At 43.8% G+C, this 18,642-nt stretch overlaps 1 protein-coding gene across 2 annotated transcripts in view; it reads left to right on the top strand.

The window, feature by feature from the left end:
- Positions 1–14,130, top strand: part of COL11A2 (collagen type XI alpha 2 chain) — a 35,525-nt gene extending 21,395 nt beyond the window's left edge. For both annotated transcript variants that reach the window (XM_051996378.1, XM_051996379.1), the window contains 34 exons: positions 220–264; positions 358–411; positions 580–624; positions 806–859; positions 1,043–1,096; positions 1,310–1,363; positions 1,896–2,003; positions 2,167–2,256; positions 2,480–2,533; positions 2,822–2,929; positions 3,180–3,287; positions 3,470–3,523; positions 4,344–4,397; positions 4,645–4,752; positions 5,078–5,131; positions 5,392–5,445; positions 5,698–5,751; positions 5,949–6,002; positions 6,459–6,566; positions 6,887–6,940; positions 7,247–7,300; positions 7,459–7,512; positions 7,980–8,033; positions 8,315–8,422; positions 8,582–8,635; positions 8,781–8,834; positions 9,139–9,246; positions 9,476–9,529; positions 9,851–9,886; positions 10,194–10,247; positions 10,389–10,656; positions 11,349–11,461; positions 11,750–11,956; positions 12,165–14,130. In XM_051996378.1, the coding sequence (XP_051852338.1) occupies positions 220–264; positions 358–411; positions 580–624; positions 806–859; positions 1,043–1,096; positions 1,310–1,363; positions 1,896–2,003; positions 2,167–2,256; positions 2,480–2,533; positions 2,822–2,929; positions 3,180–3,287; positions 3,470–3,523; positions 4,344–4,397; positions 4,645–4,752; positions 5,078–5,131; positions 5,392–5,445; positions 5,698–5,751; positions 5,949–6,002; positions 6,459–6,566; positions 6,887–6,940; positions 7,247–7,300; positions 7,459–7,512; positions 7,980–8,033; positions 8,315–8,422; positions 8,582–8,635; positions 8,781–8,834; positions 9,139–9,246; positions 9,476–9,529; positions 9,851–9,886; positions 10,194–10,247; positions 10,389–10,656; positions 11,349–11,461; positions 11,750–11,956; positions 12,165–12,305 (2,727 nt within the window). In that variant the 3' untranslated portion in view covers positions 12,306–14,130. The remainder of the gene's footprint in view (positions 1–219; positions 265–357; positions 412–579; positions 625–805; positions 860–1,042; positions 1,097–1,309; positions 1,364–1,895; positions 2,004–2,166; positions 2,257–2,479; positions 2,534–2,821; positions 2,930–3,179; positions 3,288–3,469; positions 3,524–4,343; positions 4,398–4,644; positions 4,753–5,077; positions 5,132–5,391; positions 5,446–5,697; positions 5,752–5,948; positions 6,003–6,458; positions 6,567–6,886; positions 6,941–7,246; positions 7,301–7,458; positions 7,513–7,979; positions 8,034–8,314; positions 8,423–8,581; positions 8,636–8,780; positions 8,835–9,138; positions 9,247–9,475; positions 9,530–9,850; positions 9,887–10,193; positions 10,248–10,388; positions 10,657–11,348; positions 11,462–11,749; positions 11,957–12,164) is intronic.
- Positions 14,131–18,642: the final 4,512 nt, after the last annotated feature.

The following is an 18,642-nucleotide window of genomic DNA, read 5'->3' as shown; positions in this document are numbered from 1 at the left end:
ATCATAGATCCCTTTGGTAGTCTGATGAAACCTATGGACTTCTTCTCAGAATGCTTTTAAATGCATAAAATAGAATATACATAGGATTACAAAAGAAACCAATTGTAGTGAAATAAAGATATAATTTTTCCCTCCAAGTTCATGGATCTACTCTGGATCTACTATGGTAGTCTGAATGGCAGGCGATGTATTCACTTCTCACTACCCCTTTTTTCACAGGGTCTGTCTGGGAAATCAGGTCCTCGAGGGGAACGTGGTCCCACGGTAAGTGAAAGGAAGAAATGGTTGAGTGGAATAGGGGGGAATCCATTTTTGTGTCTATGTCTCTCTCACCATCTTACCCCAATATTTTGCTAGGGTCCACGAGGTCAACGAGGATCTCGAGGAGCCACAGGGAAATCAGGAGCCAAGGTCAGTGATATCTGCTTGGACCAAATCATGTTTCACAATCTTTAACTTTCATTACCTTTTGTCACTCATTCATTCAGCTTTCTCTATATCTCCTCCTACTTGACTGCCTTTGCCCTCTGCATAAGGAAGGCTTGTTAGTATCCCTGAAACTCTGTTCCTTTCCCACAGGGAACATCAGGTGGTGATGGTCCCCATGGTCCTCCTGGAGAGAGGGTGAGTCTAGACCCAGTAACTGCCAGTCCTGTTGACAACCAACATGTCTGAGTGATATACAGAGTTAGGGTTTGGGTAGCCAAGGCTTCTGCTGTGGAGAGGATGATCTATTCCCCCAGGTTCACACTTTCCCTCCTTTATCCCACTGACTTGCCATCCTATTCCTGTCTCTTATTTCTAGGGACTTCCTGGACCTCAGGGTCCTAATGGCTTCCCTGGTCCTAAAGGGCCCCCAGTGAGTATAAGTTTGACCTGTAAAATTCCAACCCCTTTTTCCTATTCTGGAACTGTTTCCTCCTACCAGCCTCCTTCAAAGGCCTGGTCTCTTTCCTTTGTACTTCTATGGATGCTGCCTTTTAACTCTTTTCCCCTCTCTCTATCCTTCCTTGTCCTTGTGTCTTTGGACCTTTTGTTCTAGGGCCCCCCTGGTAAGGATGGACTTCCTGGACACCCTGGCCAACGAGGAGAAGTGGTTAGTGACTATTCCTTTCTTGATCCTTCCCCCAGAACTCCCTTCCTTCCTGCCCCACACAGCTCCAATTTTAGTCATTTCCGAATGGATGTACCCAGCTCATATAGAACCATTTATATAGCCCCAGTGGTGACCCCTCTTTTTTTGTTAGATATCAATGATAATTTGACAACTGTATAGCTCTTTAATCTGTCTTTCCCTCTTCCTCTTCAGGGTTTCCAAGGAAAGACAGGCCCCCCTGGACCTCCAGGGGTGGTGGGATCTCAGGTATAACCATCCCTAGGGGATGATAGGCCACAAACCTAAGAATTTGTTTTGTGTCCATTCACCTCTCCCATTGCTATCTCCTCCACGCTTCCATTACTGTCTTCTTGCTAGGGAAGGGCTAAAATAATTCCCTCTGTAGTTACTGAATGAGACAATGATGCCGGGGAGGAGTTGGAGGTGGGAAGCCTTGGGCAATCTAGTCCAACCTTCAGTTGCTTTTGTTTTTGAAAACTTTGGGGACAGAGGCATGTGGAATCTTCCACATCTTTCTGTTCTGAGTAACTTTGCACTATTTCCTTGGGACTCTTTGGGAAAATGCAATTTCTAGATATAGCCACAAGATGGCACATTTATTTGCACACATAAATATTCTTCTTCACTCCCCAAAGATAATTTGAGAGTGGGGAATCTCTCAGAACCTACTGTCCCCCAAAAGATCATGGGAATCAGAAAGTGAGGGTATTGGAGAATAGACAATTTAGGGAATTGTTGGGAGAGTTCATGATGTGAGATTGCTGTTCCCTTCCCACAGGGAGCTGCAGGAGAGTCAGGACCTATGGGAGAACGAGGGCATCCAGGCCCCCCAGGTCCCCCAGGAGAGCAGGGCCTGACTGGGCCATCTGGCAAAGAAGGAACTAAGGTAATTCTGGAGAGGAATATAGGGAATGTGGGAAAGACAGACTGGGAACCAGGGATTTAGGGGAAAGGAGGCTGAGGAGGAATAAGATAGTGAGAATATCTTGGGCATCCTCTCCCAAGGTGTGGAAAGACACTTTCTTATTGCTTCATTGTTCCACATTTAGGGAGATCCTGGCCCCCCTGGAGCTCCTGGAAAGGATGGACCAGCTGGTTTGAGGGGTTTCCCTGGTGAAAGGGGCCTCCCAGGCACTGGAGTGAGTATAACCCTAATATGTTATACACAAATGCAAATGTTTTCAACATTCTCAGACCCTCTTCACTCCCTAATCCAATGTTTGATTTCCGTGTTCTCTGACCTTTTTTGCTCTTACCTTCACAATTGCTGACCTTCTCTAGTGTGCTGCCTGATTCTCTGACACTTTCCCTCAGTTTCTCTGATTTGCCATTTTCCTTATCTCTGTCCCTCTCACCTTACAGGGAGGTGGTGGCCTGAAGGGAATTGAAGGTCCACCTGGTCCCCCCGGCCCTGCGGTGAGTCTGAATTCTTTGAGGGAGAGGAAACTTAAAATGGGAGGTCCTGAGAAGGTTACTGAGTCCTTTTTCCCATTCCATGTGGAGGAAGAGCCAGAAATGAGAGAGGAGAGTACTCCTCTTAGACGCATCAGAATCAAGGGGTAGAAGATTGTTGGATAAGGGGGGGGTTGTATGGACTTTCCCAATTTTTATAGGAAGAATCAGTGTAAAATAATCTTCTCTAGGGAACTTCTAGATTAGTAGTTCCTCTTGGTAACCTATATTTTATCCTGTCTCACCCTTTAGGGCTCTCCTGGAGAACGGGGTGTGGCAGGTACAGGGGGACCCATTGGTCCCCCAGGAAGACCTGGGCCCCAGGGCCCCCCAGGTGCTGCTGGAGAAAAAGGTGTTCCGGTGAGTGTGTGTAAGGGGATGAATCAGAGATGTTTGTGCAGTCTTTGGGTTGGAGTTACTGGAGGTGGTTTCTGAGCTGAGAAATGAAGATGCTTCTGGATAAGACAGGGCCCTGGGGGAACATACAGGACTATGTTTGTATATTGAGTAATGGAGGAGGGGTTTTTAGTGAGAAGGTTTAGTGGAGAAAGAGTTAATATGTCCCCCTTGATATCTGACTTTCCTTCCCAATCCCTTCCTCCTCTCACAGGGTGAGAAAGGTCCTATTGGCCCAACTGGCCGAGACGGTGTCCAAGGGCCTGTGGGGCTACCTGGTCCTGCTGGCCCCCCCGGTGTAGCTGGAGAAGATGGAGACAAGGTAATTCATCCCAAACCCCCTTACTTCCTACTCCACTATCCTTCCCAGGTCCTTCTTGAAGAGGATAGGTTCAAGATAACTTATCTGTGGCTCTCTAACTCTGCTGTATTAATTGTCTCTCATTTTTCATTCATTATTATCATTGTCTACTAGCCGTAAATCTGACATATCTACCCTTCCAGGGTGAGGTTGGTGATGCTGGACAGAAGGGCAGCAAAGGGAACAAAGGTGAACATGTGAGTAACCATGCCCTCTGATTTCTTGACCTCATTTTTATTAAAAGTATACATTTTTATTGATATTTTTATGTGTTATTCTCTGTATTTTCCATTGTTTCTTTCTTCTATCCTTTCCCAGAGAGCTAGTTTTATAATAAAGAATTTTTTAAAAGAGTAAGAAAAAAAAGTTCTGCTATTATAACCAACATATCAAAGAAGTATGATGTCATTTGCAGGATTCTATATCCATGCTTTCTACACCCTACCACAAGAAGAAGAGATGTCTTTTCTTAGTTCTTTTTTGGGGGACAAACTCGGTCATTATTATTTCAGTTTCAGTTTGTTATATTCTTTTTTCATTTATATTCTTGTCATTATATACAGTGTTTTCCTGGTTCCCCTTACTTCACTTTGTATCAGTTCACATAACTCTTTCTGTGCTTTTCTTTATTCATCACATTCATTATTTCTTACAGAATATTTCATTATATTCATGCAACTTTTTTTAGCCACCCTCTAACTGATAAACTTGCTACAAATATATTGGTTTTATAATGCCTACCTTTTAGTCACTGACAATCTTTGTATATACTTTATGGTGGAATCTTTGGGTCAAAGGGAAAGGACATTTTAGCCACTTTCTTTGCATGATTCCAAATTGCTTTCCAGAATGGTTGGATCATTTTATAGCTCCACGAAGAGTACTTATCTTTCCATAGTCCCTCCAACAGTGACCATTCTTTTGATCTCTTCTTGGATATATTTCTACTCTATTTGTCTCTCTTTTTCTTTCTGTACTTTCTGGTATCTCTGATTAATTTTCTCTCTCCCTTGTCAGGGCCCTCCTGGACCCCCTGGACCACTGGGTCCTCTAGGTCAGCCTGGAGCAGCAGTGAGTAATCTGATTCTGCCACAATCTTTTCCCCAAAATTTTCCTCTATTCGTAGTTATTACTGTCATAGTTGTTATTGACATACTCTTTCCCAATACCTGTCATTTACTTATTCCTCAGTGAAAGTGCCTCCCTACTTTGTTTCGGGGACTCCCTCAGTTTCAAGATTTAGGACCTCTTTTCTTCTCCCCATATGGTTCTCTCTCTGTATATATGCAATCCCTAGATCCCTTCTCTCTGTGGATAGGGAGTAGATGGAGAACCTGGTGCTCGGGGACCTCAGGGACATTTTGGAGCCAAAGGGGATGAAGGAACAAGAGGATTTAATGGCCCTCCTGGACCCATTGGCCTTCAGGTAAGTTCTTTGTGAGTATATTTTTGTTGGAGAGATATACCTGTTGAAGATATGGTGGATAAGGAATGAGGAGGACATAGGGCCTGTCTTCCTCCCCAAACTCCAACTGCAAAACTGAAGGTAGAAATGATATGGGGGAGTAGGGATTTTGGAGAAGTAAGGGGCAGCATAGAATTAACAGAAGATGAAAGATTTTAGGGGAAGAGATAATAATATTTTTAGGGAGGTGGAGATGCCATCCAAATATTGGGACCTTGATCTTTCTTTAAGGAAAACTCCCAGTCTTTTTCTTCATATCAGGCTCTGTATGTTTGTTTACCTACAGGGTTTACCAGGCCCTTCAGGAGAGAAAGGAGAGACAGGAGATGTGGGACCTATGGTGAGTGTGACTCCATTCCAATTTCCTCTCTATTGACCCCTGAATTATTATACCCCAACCTTTCCTCTGTAGTCCTTTTACTAATTCCCAAAGATCCTTTTATTGATTCCTTGACATTTCCATTTATTTCCCTTACCCTTTCACTCAAAAGTCTAACTTTCTCCGTTTTGATCTTATCCTATTTGTTTCTTTGTCTCCTTGTATCTCTTTCCTTCTTCTTCTCTTTTTCCCTCTCTTTATATGTTTCTGTCTCTCCCCAGGGTCCACCTGGTCCACCAGGACCCCGAGGCCCTCATGGACCTAATGGAGCAGATGTAAGTATCTCTCATCTCTCACCTTGATGTCCTTCCAGGTCACTTGGCTCATCCTTCTGTTTTTCTTTATTGATAATAAGTCTCTTTGGAAGAAGAGTTTTGTTCCTTTTAACTCCTTTATCCTACCATCTAGGAGTCCCTCCAACTCCTCCTCCTAATTATCTGCTGTGTCATTAAAATACATCTGTCCCCTTGCATCTCTTTGAACTGTTCCTTATCTGGATGATAACTATCACTGTGTCCCTCTTTTAGGGTCCACAAGGCCCCCCAGGAGGTGTTGGAAACCAGGGTCCTCTTGGAGAAAAGGTAACTGTTGAGGAAGGTTTGGGGAGCTGAGCAGGGAAAATCAGAGGGAGGAAAGGAACGGAATCCTTCTGGTTATTGGATAAAGGCGGGTGGTAAATAATGTGAGGAAGTGGGGTGAGAAGGCTGATGGAGAGGGAATATATCTAAGTGGAAGTAAGATGGGGAGGGCCTGTATTTGATTCCTGATCTCATTATAGGGGGAACCAGGAGAGTCAGGCTCTCCGGGGATCCCTGGAGAACCTGGAGTCAAGGTAAGTGACAAATTTAACTCCCAACTGATACCCACTTTCCCTAAACTTTAACCTCCTAGGGTACTGAAAAGCCCAATTGACCTTTTCTTTCTTTCCTCCCATCAATGATTCTTTCTTCTATACTATTAATTCTTTCCAGGGAAGCTAAGGTCTCCCCATTTCCATGGCTCCCAGGCCCCATTCCCTTCTTTCCTCACTGATTATTAAGAGGATCAGAGCACATAGATTGTCCTTTAACTGGATCAATCTTCTATTTCCTGAATTTTTTCCTTCACTCCTATTCCTTCCAGGATTGGGGGAGGGGAGGTATTAGAGGAATATAGAGAGAATGGGCAAGAGCAATTGAGAGCATGAGCCTTGGCAGTTATTCTTTGGACGCCCTTAAGAATTTTCCATTAATCTCAATTCTTTCCCATCTTCCATTTATGTTTCTTCATCACCTCTGTCCCTCTCCAGGGCCCTAGAGGAGAACGGGGAGAGAAAGGAGAGTCAGGACAACCAGGGGAAGCTGGGCCACCTGGACCTAAGGGCCCCACAGGTGATGATGGCCCAAAAGGAAACCCTGTGAGTATGGAGCAAGGGTCACCCACAAAGTTTAAGAGAATGAGGATGGGAGGATGTGGTTCAGGAGAACCCAATTCTCATGGACTTCAACATGTGGAAGAGGGTACAGTAAGATGGGGAGGGGCATGAGGACTCTGGGAAGGGACTTCATCTCTAGAGGGGGATGCAGGGGATGCACATGTGAAATGACTGGAGTAGATGTATCAGAAATGGTGAGTAGGTGAGATGTCCCTGTGTAGGGTTGGGACAGCGCCAGAGTGAGGGATGAATCTGTGCAAGGCCTTATGACTCTGAATTCCTTTCTTTTCCTTTGCCCTCAGGGCCCTGTTGGTTTTCCTGGTGATCCTGGTCCTCCTGGAGAAGGGGGTCCCCGAGTAAGTCTCACCCTTAGAAAAGGGGGTAGAAAGGAATAAGGGCAGGGGTTTTGGTAGATTATTTTGGAAGCTGGACTTATTTCTTAGGTTTTCATAGTCATAATGATTAGAAATTATTTCATTCTTTGTCTTTCCACTCCCAGCTTCTAGCACAGTATCTGGAACAGAGCAGGCAAATTATTAAGTTATTGTTTGATTGACTAATGGTTAATTGAGGGAGCAATAGAATTGGAAAGACAGAAAAGCATGAGGGTTAAGGCCTCCCTTTAAGCCCCCTCCACCATCCTTCATCTTCCATCTCTCCAGGGTCAGGATGGTGCTAAAGGTGATCGAGGAGAGGATGGAGAAGCTGGACAGCCTGTGAGTGAAAGTGTTTGTTGACCACCTAAACTTTCAGATTTGTCAATGCTCGCAACCTTTGAGCTCTTTTTCTAATCCTTCCATTTTCATCATCCTCAATTTTCACCTTCCATGATCTCTTCACTGTGGATACCTCTAGCTCTTTCTCCTTTTTCTAGGGATCTCCAGGTCCTACTGGAGAGAATGGTCCCCCTGGACCTCCTGGCAAGAGGGTAAGTGGCATAGTGGGTAGAATGCTAGACTTGGAGTGGGCAAGACCTTTATTTAAGTATTATCTTAGACATTTACAAGCCATATGATCCTGGGCAAAGCACTTGATCTCTCTCAGACTCAGTTTCCTCATCTGCAAGATGGAGAATGATAATGCTTTTAGGATAATTCAAATATCAAATGAGATAATATGTTTAAAGCATTTTGCAAACTTTAAATGATTATATAAATGATAGCTAAAAATGAGGAAAGAGGTCTGGACCCTTGGGTCCCCCTTGGCCACCAAAGGGATATAGTTCCTCTTGGGGTAGGGGTTTGAAATAGGGCTGGCAGTAGTGTTCCCATACCTGGTTCTTTCTTTGGGGTAAAAATGAAGTTCTGTATGTGAAGTAGAAGACAGATAATTGTATTTAGCTCTTCTCTCTTCTTTGTCTAATCCCTTTTCCTCTTTCTCACCCCATATCTCTAGGGTCCTGCAGGTACAGCTGGCCCTGAGGGGCGACAAGGAGAGAAGGGAGCCAAGGTAAGAGAGAGGAACTCTTAGAAGATTTTCATATTCTTTCAAATCTCATCATGAAGACTTGCTTGCTCCTAAACTCAGTTCATTACTTCCATAAAATCCCTTCTGTTGTCACTCTGGTCATATCAAAGTGCCTTTGCTCAGAGGGCTAACCACCTTTCTACTCCCCCAAATCTTTCATGGAAGCATTAATCTCTTTTTGTCCTCTAACCTGACCTTTTCCTGCCCTTTGACTGTCTCTTACCCTTTCCTGGCCTTCTCTGATCCCCCTCTATGTATTTTAGGGGGAGCAAGGTGCTGTTGGTGCTCCTGGGAAGACAGGACCAGTGGGTCCAGCTGGAGCTGCAGGAAAACCAGGCCCTGATGGTCTGAGGGGAATCCCTGGGTCAGTGGTGAGTCACAGAGAACTGAAGAGGGGAATAAATAGAACAGAAATGGATGATGAATGATGAGAATGGAAATGGGAATTCAGTTATCAGTTATTTGATGAGGAGAAGACTCTTGAGGAAGGCATTCTTCTCTAACCTCTATTTTCCCCCTCATGTGTATAGGGACAACAGGGACGACCTGGAGCCACTGGACTGGCTGGGCCTCCAGGTCCTGTGGTAAGTGACTCTGAGGGAAGAGTATATATGGGGGAGAGCAGGATTCTGGGGATGGATGATCTTGTAGGTGGCAGTTACAGATATGGAAAAGAGAAGAAATTTAGGGGTAAGAGGAAATGGGATCTTCCTGTTTGTCTCCATACAGGGACCTCCTGGACTTCCTGGTCTCAGAGGTGACCCTGGAGCCAAAGGAGAAAAAGTAAGATAAACTATGTGGCAGCCAACTTTGGATGGACTTCTCATCTTTCTTACACTCTCCAACAAGATGCAAAATATCCCCTCATCTCAATGTTTTGGGTTCCCTTGCCTTTCCCTCAGCATTTCTTTTGTATAAAGATCACTGACCCTGTCCTCCAAACAGAACCCCTTTTCTACTAAGGGTAGCAAGAAGTCTAACTGCCGTGGTTATTGGTGTCCTTCCTGTCCTGTGATCCCCTCATGTCCTCTCCCTCACACCCCTGCCCTGTTTGTGTTCCTCTTGTCTTATGTAATCCCCCTCCTAGGGTCACCCTGGTCTCATTGGCCTCATTGGCCCTCCTGGAGAACAAGGGGAAAAGGGTGATCGAGGACTCCCCGGTCCCCAAGGTGCACATGGACAAAAGGGAGAGACAGTGAGTATGAGGGAGGGGCCTGGGACTGTCTTTCCCTAAACACTCTGTGGACATCTATTTTATCCCAGCTTGAGGGCTGGGAGAAGTGAAAAGAGGAGGGGGAGATTAGTATTAAAGTCATTGGAGAGAAGATTTTATTATAGTGGGGTAAAGTGAATACATTTGGAGAAGACTTATTGTGGGAAGGGGGTCAACAAAATAGGGTTAACTAGACTTTTCCTTCTTTTAGGGTATACCTGGAGCATCCGGCCCAATTGGCTCTGGAGGACCCCCTGGTCTTCCTGTGAGTATCCCTCCTCCCCTGCTTCTTCAAATATTCCATCAAGCAACCCCCAGTAGTGCCATTCTTCCCACTCAACCTCAATAACTTTATCAAATCTCTCAACTTCTAATTGTCCCCAGGAATTTGAAAATATTTTTCATACTCCTTCAATATTTCTAAAATTTTCCTAAATGTTCTGGCCCAGCCCTCATTATTCCACACCCAGAAGTTCCTCCACTTATATATAGTCTGTGTGATCCTATGATCATTCCTCTACTCATCCATCCCTCTCTGTCCTTTCACTCCTCCATGATAACTCTGTCTCCTATGTCTCCTCTATAGGGACCTGCTGGCCCCAAAGGTGCCAAAGGAGCTACGGTGAGTAAGCCTTCCTCGTCCCCATTTCTTTCCCCCCTTCCTAGCTCACTCTGTCCTCTGGTCCATTCTACAATCTCCAGATTAGACTAGACATGACTCGCTATTTTGGTATAAATAGCATCTCTTAGAGATGGACCTTGATACTTCACGCTCCAGGCTGGGTTGGACGCCAATTCCCTAATCCTTCTGACATCTTACTTCTCACTGCCTGATTCTTTATCCCTGGATTCCTCATACCTCTATGAATTCTTTGAATGATTTTTTGAATTGTCTGACTCTCTGATCCCTTTGTGTCTCCCCACATCAGGGTCAAGCTGGACCCAAGGGAGAAAAAGGCGTTCAAGGTCCACCTGGACATCCGGTGAGTGAGGGGAAGTGTGCTTTTTCCATTTGTCTCATTTTTTTCTCTCTGCCTCTTTCTTTGTCTGTCTCACCATTTCTCTCTTTCAAAGTTTTAGTCTCCCTCTTTTTGCTTGCTCTCATTAAACTTTCTGTCTTTCAGGGTCCTCCTGGGGAAGTGATACAGCCATTGCCCATCCAGATGCCCAAGAAGTCTCGGCGTTCAGTAGATGCGAGTCAGTTGGTGCAGGAGGATGAGGCTGTAAAGGTTGGGGCCACCCCTGGAGCCTCTGGGGGTCTGGAAGAGATATTTGGCTCCCTGGATTCCCTCCGGGATGAAATTGAACAAATGAGGCGCCCTGCAGGAACTCAGGAGAGCCCAGCTCGAACCTGTCAGGACCTGAGACTATGTCACCCTGAGCTTCCTGATGGTCAGTAGGGAACGTGGAAAAAATTAACACAGAGTGGGCATCAAAGGAAAAGGAGCTGATATGGGAAAACAGAGACATGGGTGATGTAGAAATTTGGGTGGTGAATGAATGATTGCAGAAATGAATGAGAAAGCATCAATTAAGAATTTATTATGGGGGCAGCTAGGTGGTACAGTGGATAGAGCACCAGCCCTGAAGTCAGGAAAACCTGAGTTCAAATATGCTCTCCAACACTTAACATTTCCTAGCTGTGTGACCCTGGGCAAGACACTTAACCCCAATTGCCTCAGCAAAAACAAAAACAAAAAATAACTTATTGTGTACAAAGCATTGTGATAAGCTCTGGGGGGAAGAGAAGAGTGAGTTAGTTCCTGATCTCACATTCTAATGGGGAAAGCAACACATATTGGGGGTTTCAGTCTCAAGCCTGAAGGAAAGAGAGAAAAGAAAAGAAAGAGAATGAGGTGGGGATGGAGAGAGAAAGAGAGAAAGAGAGAGGAGAGAGAGAGAGAGACAGAGAGACAGAGACAGAGAGAAAGAAAGAGAGAGAGAGAGAGAGAGAGAGAATAAAAAGTAGGTTGTGGGGCTGAGAATGTGGAACAGAAAAGGAAAGAGAAATGGGTGATGGTACAGACAGTGAGGAAGGAATAATTCTGATCCTTTCATCTTTTCCTCCCCCCTTACCCAATTAGGTGAATACTGGGTTGACCCTAACCAAGGATGTCACAGGGATGCTTTTCGTGTTTTCTGTAACTTCACGGCAGGAGGAGAGACCTGCGTGTCACCTAGGGATGATGTCACCCAGGTGAGTCTACCCTCCCAACCTGTGAATCCCCATTATTCCCTGAACTTTACTGCTTCTTTCCCTGTTGTTTCCTTTCTCTTTAGTCCTTCTCCTGACTCTTATCTCTTTCTCTTAGCTGGTCTCCCATCTTTTTTTCTCTCTCTCGAAGCCCCCTTCACATTCTGTTGCCTCATGTCCCCTCAATTCATTGCCATTTCCATGTTTCTTTCCTCTTATTTTTTTGCTTATTTTCCTGGACGAATCCCCAATCTTTGTCCTAATGGTTCCCACTCCTACTTTTCTTTCTAGTTCTCCTATGTGGACTCTGGGGGATCCCCAGTGGGTGTCGTGCAGCTCACATTCCTGCGCCTGCTCAGCGTATCTGCTCACCAGGATGTCTCCTACCCGTGTGCAGGAGGAGGCCGGGATGGGCCCCTCCGCCTCCGGGGAGCCAATGAGGATGACCTGAGCCCAGAGACTAGTCCCTATGTTAAAGAATTCAAAGATGGCTGCCAGGTATGGGAATTGGAGACAGGAAAGAAATTATGGGTTCCAAATAGGGAAACTAGAAAAGCCTGAGGTGATGTAGGCCAAGGGAAGTAGCAAGTAGCAATCCTATCCAGGGTGGCCTAGGAAAGAAGGAGCCTAATATCCTACAATCTAGAGTTGGGAGTTGTAAAATGGAGACCCCATTTTTGTTTTCATCTTTTTTATCTTTTCTAAGACACATCAGGGCCGTACATTGCTCGAAGTTCGGACGCCCCTACTGGAGCAACTTCCTGTATTGGATGCTTCCTTCTCAGACCTGGGGACCTCGCCTAGGCGGAGTGGAGTCATGCTGGGACCTGTCTGTTTCCAGGGCTAGGATGCTTTCCTGCCCTTAACCCTCCCAACCCTTAAAAAAGCCAGGATTCCCTATGGCTAAATCAGAGTCATTGCCTGAGAATCCCCTTCACCATCCCAGGAGCCTCAAGGCAAGACAGAAAGTATCCTCTATCCATGGGGGTGCCATGGAGGGGGGGAATTTGGAGCGTTAGATCCCTTGACGTGATGGGGTTTTGGAGGACCTCTCTGACCCTCCCTAAAATCCCTTTGCCCATTGGAAATGAGATCTATATTTAAAATCACCTCAAGCAAACAGAAGAGGAGAAGAGAAAGAACAGCATGTATTTTATATTTTAAATTAATTATATTAATTATTTAACAACCAGAAACTAAAAAGAAATTCCAATAGAGAAACCAGATGAAGGAGATGGGGCTGAATGCTCCACCCCTACCTCCAATTCTTCAGCTCTCTTTGTGACTGTAGGGAGAGGGGAGAGAGACCTCTCCTCCGCCACCCTATCTGTTATCTCCAAGGTGGATGTTGGAATACGTTGTTTCCTTGTGTCCCTTGTGCTCTCAATCTCTCTCCCACAGCCAAGACTTTTTTTTTTTTTTGATTCTCCTCCAAATTCTTATTTCATTCAACAAATTTTTAATTAGTGTTTACTATTTTACTATGGCTCAGGATATTATTAGCATCCCAAAAGAAAGAAGTCAGGGCAATCTGTTCTGGGGCTTCTCAATAAAAGTCCTTGTTCAGACAACTAGGATAGAGAAGAAATAGAAGACATCTTGCCTTCTGGGAGCTTATAGTCTAAATCAAGATGGGACACACAAATGAACCTGAATGACTATTACAAAATCACCTGTTGGCAAATGGAAAATTATATCACACACAGTGAAGGCTGGGCATGCCCAGTGATCTCTCCCATCTAGTGGTCTTTTATTTTTCTGTGTGGAAGATGGTTTGTGGGGAGTTGTGGTCCTTCCTGACCTCAATCTCAAACATCTCAGGATTCCTCCGGGATCAGCTATGTTTATATTTCTCTAAGGTTTTACCGTCACAAAGTATTTGAACATCCTTGCAATAAACACACACATACACACACACACACACACACTCTCTCTCTCACACACACACTCTTTGATCATCCCTAAGAATACTGTGACTCAGGTAGCGTCCACATTATGACCTCAGATCTTATAGATGAGGGAATTCACATTCAGAGACATAAGGCTCAAGATTATAAAGATACTAATGACAGAACTGAATTTGAACTCAAATCTTTGAACTCAATGTTCCATTATGAAGGGTCTTCCCACACACATCGACAACCCTGCTGTCTGTACTTTCAAATTAGCATCACATAGGGGCAGCTAGGCGGCACAGTGGACAGAGCACTGGCCCTGAAGTCAGGAGGACCCAAGTTCAAATCTGACCTCAGACACTTAACACTTCCTAGCTGTGTGACCTTGAGCAAGTCACTTAACTCCAATTGCCTCAGTAAAAAAAAAGAAAGAAAATAGCATCACATAATGAGAGATCTTGAGCCAAAGAGTCTTCACAAACTAGTCTCACCCCTTTATTTTAGAACTGAGGCCCAGGGTTATTTTGTCCAAGGCTACACAGATAGTGTCAGGGGCAGAATTTTAATCTACGTAGTATTTATATCAAGGTTGGTGCCAACTTCTAACCACTCTATACCACAATTTCTTGTGTTTGCCTCTAATAGGATAAACCTACTACACCTTAGTTCATTTGAATATGCTGTTACCATTACTAAGTCACTCCCCCTCTCTCTGGGCATCAGGTTCTTCCCCTGTAAAAAGAGGAAACTGAAATAGACAACTCCATCTTGAAATTCTAGGATCTAATGATTTATTTGATGCGACACGCAAAGCATTGTTTTTTTCTGTAACAATCCCAGCTTCTCTCAATACTCTTCTTGGGCATTCTCATGGTCGTCCTCCTCTCATCAGCTGTCGACATCACATTGAAAGGAGAGTGCTCCTAGGAAACTATCCTGTAACCCCACCCCCCCTCAGAGATTACCCATTGCCAGAATTGCCTAGTCCCGGGTCTTCAGAGATCTCTGGCCGCTGCCTCTTCGAGCAGTGGTTCTTGTGTTCAACAGAGTGCCCGGACACAGGGGCGTGCTCCACCATCACGTCCTGCACTCCTCTTGTACTCCTCCTACAGATAATTTTAGTCTTGAATATTCATTGGTTCATTCACAAGTATTATGTAGCTACCACCTTCTAGCTAATATGTAAAACTCCGAGGCTACCAAGACAAAAACAGTATCTATTCTCAGGTTGCTGACATTCTGTCAAGGAGAAAAACTACACATTTACCTGTTGAATTTGAAGTACCTGTGGTATGTTCATGTGAAGGTGCTGAGGTGTGAGAAATGAGGGGTGACAGATTACCCTAGCAGCAATGGAATCCCCAGGCCACTGTCACAGGTTTTTTTGTGAAAGAATTCACGTCCTGATCTGCAGGCAAGGGTTTTTGGCAAAAAAAAAAATGGGTTTATTACACTGAGAAACAACTTCTCAGGGCTAGTTCCAAAAGGAATTTAGCAAAAGTAGGTTTTGGCAAAGATGGGTTTACATTGAGAAACAACTTCCCAGTGGGCCAAATCCAGAAAGGAATTTTAGCAAGGGTTTGGGGTACAGCCTTTGATTATAGTGGACTTTTATGGCCTGGGCTAAAAAGTGATCTCAAGATGAATTTGAGGCACTAATTTTCTTTTTCTTTTTTTTTTTTATTATAGCTTTTTATTTACAAGTTATATGCATGGGTAATTTTACAGCATTGACAATTTCCAAACCTTTTGTTCCAATTTTTCCTCTCCTTCCCTCCATCCCCTCCCCTAGATGGCAGGATGACCAATACATGTTAAATATGTTAAAGTATACATTAAATACAAAATAAGTATACATGTCCAAACCGTTATTTTGCTGTACAAAAAGAATAGAACTTTGAAATAGTGTACAATTAGCCTGTGAAGGAAATCCAAAATGCAGGCGGACAAAAATAGAGGGATTGGGAATTCTATGTAGTGGTTCATAGTCATCTCCCAGAGTTCTTTCCCTGGGTGTAGCTGGTTCAGTTCATTACTGCTCTATTGGAACTGATTTGGTTCATCTCATTGTTGAAGAGGCCACATCCATCAGATGTGATCATCATATAGTATTGTTGTTGAAGTATATAATGATCTCCTGGCCCCGCTTGTTTCACTCAGCATCAGTTCATGTAAGTCTCTCCAGGCCTTTCTGAAATCCTCCTGCTGTCATTTCTTACAGAACAATAATATTCCATAACATTCATATACCACAATTTACCCAGCCATTGTGCACATGCCCCCTTGCAGGGGCTTTAAGCTATTTTTTGACACCTTTACTAACTGGATGAATGTCTTCTCTTGTAAAACTAAAAAGGCTCAGAGTTTTTGCTAAAAGAGATCATATTCACTTAAGATTATTATCTCCACTCTCATTATCTGCACTCTTTATCCAGTGCTTAATGCCTTTTAAACAGTATGGTCCTGCTTCTTAGACCACCTGAGGACTCCTTTCACTTTGTATAATGTCACTGTTCCCATTGCCCCTACTCTTTTGAGGAAGCAAAAGTAGGGATTTGGGGAAAATGTTCTTTGGTGTATATCCTAGGAAAAGCTATCTAGATGTGAGACATTCATGATAGCCTGAGGGGTTTACTCAGTCTTCCTCTGGGTGGGGTTCCTAGTAATCCCCATATTAATTCTACTCTTAGTTATTTTTTTTTTTTATTATAGCTTTTTATTTACAAGTTATATGCATGGGTAATTTTACAGCATTGACAATTTCCAAACCTTTTGTTCCAATTTTTCCTCTCCTTCCCTCCATCCCCTCCCCTAGATGGCAGGATGACCAATACATGTTAAATATGTTAAAGTATACATTAAATACAAAATAAGTATACATGTCCAAACCGTTATTTTGCTGTACAAAAAGAAAAGAACTTTGAAATAGTGTACAATTAGCCTGTGAAAAAAATCCAAAATGCAGGCAGACAAAAATAGAGGGATTGGGAATTCTATGTAGTGGTTCATAGTCATCTCCCCAGAGTTCCTTCCCTGGGTGTAGCTGGTTCAGTTCATTATTGCTCTATTGGAACTGATTTGGTTCATCTCATTGTTGAAGAGGCCACATCCATCAGATGTGATCATCATATAGTATTGTTGTTGAAGTATATAATGATCTCCTGGCCCCGCTTGTTTCACTCAGCATCAGTTCATGTAAGTCTCTCCAGGCCTTTCTGAAATCCTCCTGCTGTCATTTCTTATAGAGCAATAATATTCCATAACGTTCATATACCACAATTTACCCAGCCATTGTGCACATGCCCCCTTGCAGGGGCTTTAAGCTATTTTTTGACACCTTTACTAACTGGATGAATGTCTTCTCTTGTAAAACTAAAAAGGCTCAGAGTTTTTGCTAAAAGAGATCATATTCACTTAAGATTATTATCTCCACTCTCATTATCTGCACTCTTTATCCAGTGCTTAATGCTTTTTAAACAGTATGGTCCTGCTTCTTAGACCACCTGAGGACTCCTTTCACTTTGTATAATGTCACTGTTCCCATTGCCCCTACTCTTTTGAGGAAGCAAAAGTAGGGATTTGGGGAAAATGTTCTTTGGTGTATATCCTAGGAAAAGCTATCTAGATGTGAGACATTCATGATAGCCTGGGGGGTTTACTCAGTCTTCCTCTGGGTGGGGTTCCTAGTAATCCCCATATTAATTCTACTCTTAGTTATTTTTTTTTTTATTTTTTGCTCATATTTAGCCACTGCATTTTTTTTAACTACTTGTGAGAGTTATTTCTTCCAAATTCCAAGCCATGAAATTCCAACTACTAGGTCAACCTGAGTATCACCGGATAACTGACTCTGACACTCAGCACTCCCCTGGATGCTGCTTTCCCACCTTCAAGTCACTCGTCAACTCTCTTTAGTCTGGACTCCATTAGGCAAGGCCAGCTTTACATCTCTTATCAGCCTGAAGCAGCTCCAGAAGATGTGACCTTCATTCCTTTGTCCCAAATGAATTTGGAGTTCAAATTGCTGAGAGGGAAATGAAGAGAGTATAGCTTCTAAGGGAAATCCCCTGACCTTACTGTTTTAACAATTGTTTGGAGGGTGTTGTTTTATTGTTTTAACAATCTGTCTGTCAATGATTCTAAAATCTTCTGGTCCTAGGATAGTTTTACAAACATTGCTGACAGTCAGATAGACAAGTTCCTAGGATAATAGTGACATTTCTCAATTGTACTCCTGGGCCATAAAATTAGCATATCAGTGACTTGAAGAACTGTCTTTTCCTATAAATTTGTTTTCTTGCTCCTGGTTCTTTGCTAAATTTTTTTGAAACTTAGCCTACTTCAATTGGCATTACAATTACAATAAACTTTGCCCCTTGATTTGGAGATGGCTTCAAGCCTGTAAGTTCTTTTGAGACACCTGGCAGTACCAGTCTGTGACCCCAGCCTTTTGGAGTCTTTTTCTGAATCTTAACACTACTTTTAGAATCATGTTTCATTCTTAAATAGTATTTGATTAATGGCATCTTTTATAAATTTCTTTTTTTAAAATCTAAATGCGCGCCCTGTGTATCCACAGCCATCTTTTCAGTCAGACCCCTGAGACCCACCCTGTATAGGGTCTCAAGCATCCTCACCTTGCCATATCCTGTCAAAAATCCCAGTCATGCTCCTAAGGTTAAATTTTCTTTTCTTTCTTTCTTTCTTTTTCTTTTTTTTTCCTGAGACAATTGGGATTAAGTGACTTGCTCAAGGTCACACAGCCAAGAATTGTTAAGTGTCTGAGGCCAAATTTGTGCTCAGGTCCTCCTGATTTCAGGGCTGGTGCTCTATTCACTGCACCACCTAGCTGCCCCTAAGGTTATATTTTTGCTATAAAATCTATTTATGGCCAGCCCATAGCTGCTGCCTTCCTTTGGGTCAGTCCGCCAGGCACTCTGCCTTGTGGTGTCTTTCCCCTTCCCCTTCCCCCATGCCACATGGTATCTCCCCTAACTCCACTATGTTTCCCAACTGTAGAGTATGGGCTAGCTCCCTGGAGGGCCTCGGGTCAGCCAGAGTCAGGATGAATTAAAGTCCTTGGTCCTCAGGGGGAGAAGTGAAGGAGGCAGGCAAGCAGAATCCTGGATTCGGGAGTCCAGAGTCACCAGCCTCTCTCCTCCTTGTCCTGTGGCCAAGTGCCTCTGCCCTCTCTCTCCCCCCCCCCCCAATCCTTGCCTCTGATTATCTTAACACCCAACATTCAGCAAGCACCAACTGTGAGAAGAGCCATTATCCAAACATAATAAT

This window comes from Antechinus flavipes, chromosome 4, assembly GCF_016432865.1.
Source record: "Antechinus flavipes isolate AdamAnt ecotype Samford, QLD, Australia chromosome 4, AdamAnt_v2, whole genome shotgun sequence".
NCBI classification, from domain to species: domain Eukaryota; kingdom Metazoa; phylum Chordata; class Mammalia; order Dasyuromorphia; family Dasyuridae; genus Antechinus; species Antechinus flavipes.
The sequence above is the reverse complement of the archived record's forward strand: the minus strand, read 5'-3'. Positions and strand labels throughout refer to the sequence as shown.